The sequence below is a fragment of the Gasterosteus aculeatus genome, chromosome 1, assembly GCF_964276395.1.
Source record: "Gasterosteus aculeatus chromosome 1, fGasAcu3.hap1.1, whole genome shotgun sequence".
Lineage (NCBI taxonomy): Eukaryota > Metazoa > Chordata > Actinopteri > Perciformes > Gasterosteidae > Gasterosteus > Gasterosteus aculeatus.
This window is the reverse complement of record NC_135688.1, coordinates 26,494,201-26,500,287: the sequence shown is the minus strand read 5'-3', so window position 1 is coordinate 26,500,287 and position 6,087 is coordinate 26,494,201. Positions and strand designations below refer to the sequence as shown.

At 45.5% G+C, this 6,087-nt stretch overlaps 1 protein-coding gene across 1 annotated transcript; it reads right to left on the bottom strand.

The window, feature by feature from the left end:
* Positions 1-2,240: 2,240 nt before the first annotated feature.
* Positions 2,241-5,820, bottom strand: LOC120818906 (ras-related and estrogen-regulated growth inhibitor). Its single transcript, XM_078099854.1, has 8 exons — positions 5,682-5,820; positions 5,365-5,563; positions 4,660-4,716; positions 4,503-4,576; positions 4,253-4,391; positions 3,817-3,910; positions 3,502-3,573; positions 2,241-3,316 (listed from the first exon to the last, which is right to left on the bottom strand). The coding sequence occupies exons 2-8, from the start codon at positions 5,414-5,416 to the stop codon at positions 3,208-3,210; spliced, it is 597 nt and encodes a 198-aa protein (XP_077955980.1). The 5' UTR covers positions 5,417-5,563; positions 5,682-5,820; the 3' UTR covers positions 2,241-3,207.
* Between the last annotated feature and the right edge of the window lie 267 nt (positions 5,821-6,087).

The following is a 6,087-nucleotide window of genomic DNA, read 5'->3' as shown; positions in this document are numbered from 1 at the left end:
CTGTGAAAGAAAATCAGAAAAAGACAGGTAGCGACACACACACACACACACGCACACACACACACACACACACACACACACACACACACATTTATCGAATTATTGGCATCTCCAAGTGTTGTCTATGTGCAGAAGGCTGTATCTTCCCCATTGTTGGATGGATTGCCATTCCATTTGGTGCCAACATTCTTGGTTCCCAGAATGCCTTTGTCATACGGGGATTCCTGTCAGGTATGTTTTATCTTCCTATTCAAACAACAGCCACTAACTGGAATCTAATGATCTTCTGGTAGTCAAGATAATTTCTTCTTTTTCCCTTCCGGCTCCCTCTTTTCTCTGCCTTTTCCTTATCGCTCAATTTCTCCTTCCAGATATCAGTTTACGGAGGTGTTCCACCTCCGGGGAGAGTCTGTCTCTCTCACACGCGTTGGTGTTGTATAACACAGTGACCTTCGATTGACTTTAATAAACACGCTAATCCGTATTCCGATGTAAAGTTACCTGGTGGAGTTTTTGACCACTGGCGGCGCTGTGGAGCGCAGTTTTCAGGAGGCAAGCCCTCTTTTATTTGTGTACTGCTGTGTAGAAAGAGTGTTTCAAGACATCAAATGAAGTCTTCATTACGTTTCACACAAAATTGGAAAAGCACGTCCTAATTTTCCTTATCAGTAAAAAGCTGATCCACAGATTTAGCTTTCATGGAGGCGAGTCCTCTTTATTAACATTATTCAGGGAATCCTCATCTTTTCCATTCATATATTGTGGCCAGGTAAATAGTTGACTTTAGTAGATTCGGTCTAGCTGTCTGATTGGCCGGTCATCTGTTGATGCAGGTTGTGACAGGCGGCTCTCCGATTGGCTCTCAGTCTGATGATGCAGGTATGACTCATCTATCTATTCTGAGCCAAAGAGGGGACGCTGGGTTTTGACCTTTCGTCTCCCTTGGGGACGGCCGTGATGTCATCACCTCTCCAATCATGCACTGTTGTTTTCACCGTCGTCCTCCGTCTCCATCTGTCTGTCTCATTAAATCCAATCAGGCCTGTTGGCATCACAAACAACCAGCGGGGCATTGAGGCGGAGACCTTGCTGTTCATGTCTGTCTCTTTGAGTAAATGATTCAGTCCCCAAACCTCTGCGAGAAAGTGACTTGTAGACCCCACATCATCTCTTTTCTCTCGCTTCCTGTGCTGACCTCGCTAAGAAGCCGATGCGTATTCACTAAAGCACCCGCTCATGTTGGTGAATATGAATTCTAACTTTGGATATTTATGACTTTGGTTCCCAAGTCTGTTAATGTTCAACCTGTGCTAAGCTTTGGCACAAGACCCCGCAAAACCATCCAACCTTTCCCCTGCCCAAAACCTAGCCGACGCCACGCATGAGGTATACACAGAAATAACTGAATCAGAGAAGAACCGTCATTTTGTCTAGAATTTGGTCCCCCCCATATCGGCAAAAGCGTTTACTCCTTTCTTTGCAAATACGGCTAGCATTTGTTTTTAATGCACGCTTAAATCAAAGACCTAGCTTAGTTTCAACACCATTTTAATCGTTAGTAGGATAAATCCATTCATTTTTGGCTATGCACATTTGAAAACCTTAATATAACAACGGTGAGTCAACTAACGAATGTTTGATAGACAGTAAATAACTCCTTGGTGGCTGCAGCGCCCCCTGTGGTGACCGGTGGTAACGGCAGGTGTGTTGTAATCACACACAGGAAAGGCGGACCCTGCCAGAATCAATAAAAACTACAACACAGCAATGCAATCACAAACGCCAAATGCATAAAAAGCTTAAAGTAATGTCAATAATTGGTTCTGGCACGAATAACTTTGAAACCTAAATATGTAACTATCATAACACATGTAACATTTCCATCCTCTCTGTTAGAGCCCGGTGGGGTTCTGAGGGCGGCTGGTTGGTGGCAGTTGGGTGGAGTAGTCGATGTATAATATGTGGTTGTGGGGTTGCACAGTGGGAGAAGGCACACAGTCAATTTTCCCATAATGCAAGTGGCAGCCAGTGGGTATAAACAGAGGAGTCAGACTGAGCTGCTCTCTTTCTCTCTCGGCTCGTTGCAGACAAGAGGCCAGAGACGCTTTGATCCCTTTCTTTATTCTCTTTGTTGCTTTTTTACCTTCTTTGTCCTGTTCTGATCATAAAGTTCAGAAGTTCAGAAGGAGCGATGAGGACAAAGAGAGAGAGAGAAATAAATGATGGGCGACACAGTAGAATAAAGCCAAGACTGTAATCAAAGACAGCCTCATTCTTTACACACAGTTAAATCATCGACACACTTTTATGACAACGGTTTTATTCACAGAGTTATATCTGGTTTATCCTCGGGTTGGATTATTGTCTTCTTTTGCACAAAGTCGACTACATGACCACCCAAACATTACACCCATTGCTAATTCCTTATATCATTTAAAGAAAGGGGCTCAGTCTGCTGCTGTGACGGCATGTATTCTTCTGGGATGATTTTGGATCCCACAGATTGCGGGTCAGTTGACTCCAAAACCAGACAAAGGTAGTAAAGTACCTTTTAATCGGTGCTGCGACGAGTCTGCACTGGCAGAAAAGACAGCGGCGCCCTCTACTGGAGAACAAAACAACATCTCGCGTGGAGGCATCCGGCCAGAAGTCCATGTGACGTGTAAATAGCAGCTCTCAGTGTGTGTGTGTGTGTGTGTGTGTGTGTGTGTGTGTGTGTGTGTCTGTGAGTGAGTGCAGCTGCTTAATCAGCCTGTGATGAGAGAAACCTGTATCTATGTGTACATGGCTTTCCCCACACTGCACAAATGTTTCTGTCTTCTAAAATAAATCGGTTTGAAAGGAAACACCATCTGAATGTGTATTTAGGCCATGCAAACGTTACGTGGCCTAAATACACATTCAGATGGTGTTTTCTGTTTGTCCCCACAAAAAAGAAGCAGTTTTTCTCCTCTGATAAACTGCCTGAAGTCTCATCCGGGCTTTTATTGAGGACGAGCTGATTTAATACCTAAATCACCCAAAACTGCAAACTTTAGTCGGTCCCATATGCTTTTGTTTTGTGTTCTGCCAAATCATCAGTGATACACAAAGACTCTAAAGGAGAAGCCTCGAACAACGGCAGCTCAATACGTTTCACCTCCATCCTTGTGGAGGCCGTGATGAATCCCTTCCACAGATGTTCCACGGGGCGAGCCGTCTGTTTGGTCACCACTGCATGGTCTTGGATCGGGTCAGTTTCCTGGTCAGAGCGTGGCGCACCGTCAGCATGTAGGAGCGGCGGTCCGGCAGAGGACGCTGCTGGTCCAGGACCAGCCTGACGGAGACAATAACACAAAACATATAAAGTGTCTCCCATTGGACCGTTTATCTGTACGGATAAATTCAATACTGATAATAATAACGCAATCAATGAATTACACTCAACATGCGAACACATAGAGACAGATTATTTAACACATATTATCATGTTATTTACATGATACTTTTTTTTTTTTTAACCTGATGAGCTGAAACACGGCTGCTTCCACCGCTAAAACAGCTTCTGCGACGGACAGCTCTCTGAAACCGCACCTACACACACACACACACACACACACACACACACACACACACACACACACAGTGTAATTGGATCCACATGCTCACACTCATTAATCCATCTCAATATTCAGTTTTGTGTGAATGTTTGGTAGCGATATGAAAACAACATTTCATATTAAAACAAAACAAAACAAACAGGTGGACAAATATCGATTCTGTTCTTCAATTTTAAATGAAAGCAATTATATATATTTTTAAATTGCAAACACAAACCTCAACTCCTTGGCCAGTCTCTGTCCTTCCTCTGTTGTCACCTCCCTGCCGATTTCCAGGTCCGCCTTATTGGCTACGAGCACTGTAGGTACAACTGACCCCCCCCCACACACACACACACACACACACACACACACACACGCACGAACACAAACAAACAATGAGGTGACAATAAACCAGCAGGAGGATGTTATGGCATGCAGGGATCACCGACAGATCCCAGTGCGACCCACCATACATGGACTACACGCGTGTGTGTGTGTGTGTGTGTGTGTGTGTGTGTGTGAAGGTGACAATAGACAGATGTCAGCCAGAGTTAGAGCTTCGCCCGGACTTTCAGGGCAAACACACAAATTGAGCTTGTTGCTCCTCCTGAGATCACCCTGCTGCTTAGATTCCGGGGTTTTTGCCGGGTGGCGGTGGCACGGCGGCGTACCCAGGCTCTGCTTGGCGTGCTCGACGAGCTTCTTGAGTCGTGGCACGTCCAGGAAGCTGAGGCGTTGGGTGATGGAGTAGAGCAGCAGGAAGCCGTCCGCCCAGCGGATGGAGGACTCCAGGGACGCCGCGGCGTCCTCCTGGAGGAGAGCAACGGGTCAGAAACGCCGTGCCGCAGAGACACCCGACCGAGCGAGGCCTCGCGCCACATTTCTTTTTGGCAAATGGGCCTCGTCGCTTTCTACACGCACCTTACAGGCGACATCCAAAATCTCCAGATCGACAGCCTCGTGGTCCAGCGCCCGGCTGCACCTGTAGGTCACCTCTGAGGGGAAACACGGCCACGTTTGACTTGAAAGCAGCGCGTGGACTTCCTCCGTGTCAAGCAACGTTTACGCACATATTTACCCTTCTTGTGGTCGTATTCACCGATGAAGCGCTTGGTAATGAAGCGGACACACAGCGCTGGAGACACAAGACAGACACAAACAAGAGTGACCTGGCAGACGCACACAGTGAACACACACACACACACACACGCAGGTTTGCCTCTGATCTGCATCCTCTTCCTCACTCCACCCGCCTTGTTTAAACAGACCAGGAGTTCTTTCTCTGTTTGGCTGGATGGAGTCTGGACGGCTCGTTTGAGGGATCTCTGTGTTTCCTCTTGGCATCACACCAGAAGGTTATTTTAGGTCTGTTTTATTTGAGCCTTCACGGATGAACAAAGCATTGATTCAAAGGAGTGAATATTATAATAGTCTATTGTGGATAAGATTAAAATCCACAACCTTTTTTAAATAAGGTTACGGCCTACTCAATCTTCTATGTATATATATATATATTATAGTCAAATCGTGACTCATGCATGATCTATTTTTCTCCCCATGGGAAAGTTTGACAGAAGCCAGGAGACGGAGGTGGCGGGTTAATCGTCAGACATGCGCTAACTTTCCATATTTAGGCAAAAGCTTTTAGACCGTGACCGTGATTCAACCCTAAACTTAACCTCTTTCATTTGCCAAACCGAGGGAAAACTTTGACCCTTATGTTTGACCTAAGCGATTGTCACATCATCCAAAACTTGTGAACGTGTTGAAGTCTGTGATTTACCTGTTTTTCCAGTGTTACGAGCTCCCAGGATGAGGAGTTTAACTGGAACCATCTTCCTGTTGGGTCCAGTGTGTCAATCTGCCGCCCGTCCCCCTCATTAACCAAACCCTTCAGACGGGATCAGTTTGGAGTTTTGAGTCAAAATACAAAACTACGTGCAGCTAAAAAAAAAAAAAAAAAAGACTTCACGTGACAATATCTGCAAAAAAAGAGAGAAAAGGGCATTGCTGAAAAGGTGGAAGTACTAGCGGCAATAATACTGACCAGTGTGTAGAAATAATGTCCAGATATGGAGAGGTGTAAGGTAATGAACTCACCGTGTTGTGGGTACTGAGCAGTGACGAGATGGCACTGCGCTCGCTCTCTGCTTCTGTTTGGTTATAAGCTCTCTCTCTCTCTCTCTCTTTGGGAGAAGTTGATGACAAAAGCCATCCGTCTGGATGAAATGGTCCAACCCCTCCGATGCCCCTTTCTGGATCTATTCACAACACCTCTAAGCTCTTCTTTTTTTAGGTGGGGGGGGCAATGTTTAAGTTGTTTACTTGAACAAAAGCAGGTTGTGTATCTTGCTCAAAGTTTTTAAAGGGGACTCATTTCGCATTTTGAAAACATGCCCCTTGCGCGGCGTCAATCCTCTCATCAAACTCTCGTCACAAAATGGAATTTCCCCAAAAATGAAGTACAACTTTTATTAATGATCGATGCTGCCACGTAACTCTCTGC

Coding starts and splice junctions, on each gene's coding strand:
- LOC120818906 (XM_078099854.1), bottom strand. CDS start 5,416: ATGGTTCCAGTTAAACTCCTCATCCTGGGAGCTCGTAACACTGGAAAA. Junction 3,911..4,252: donor GCACGCCAAGCAGAGCCTGG/GTACGCCGCCGT, acceptor GGGGGGGGTCAG/TTGTACCTACAGTGCTCGTA. Junction 3,574..3,816: donor AGACTGGCCAAGGAGTTGAG/GTTTGTGTTTGC, acceptor GTGTGTGTGTAG/GTGCGGTTTCAGAGAGCTGT.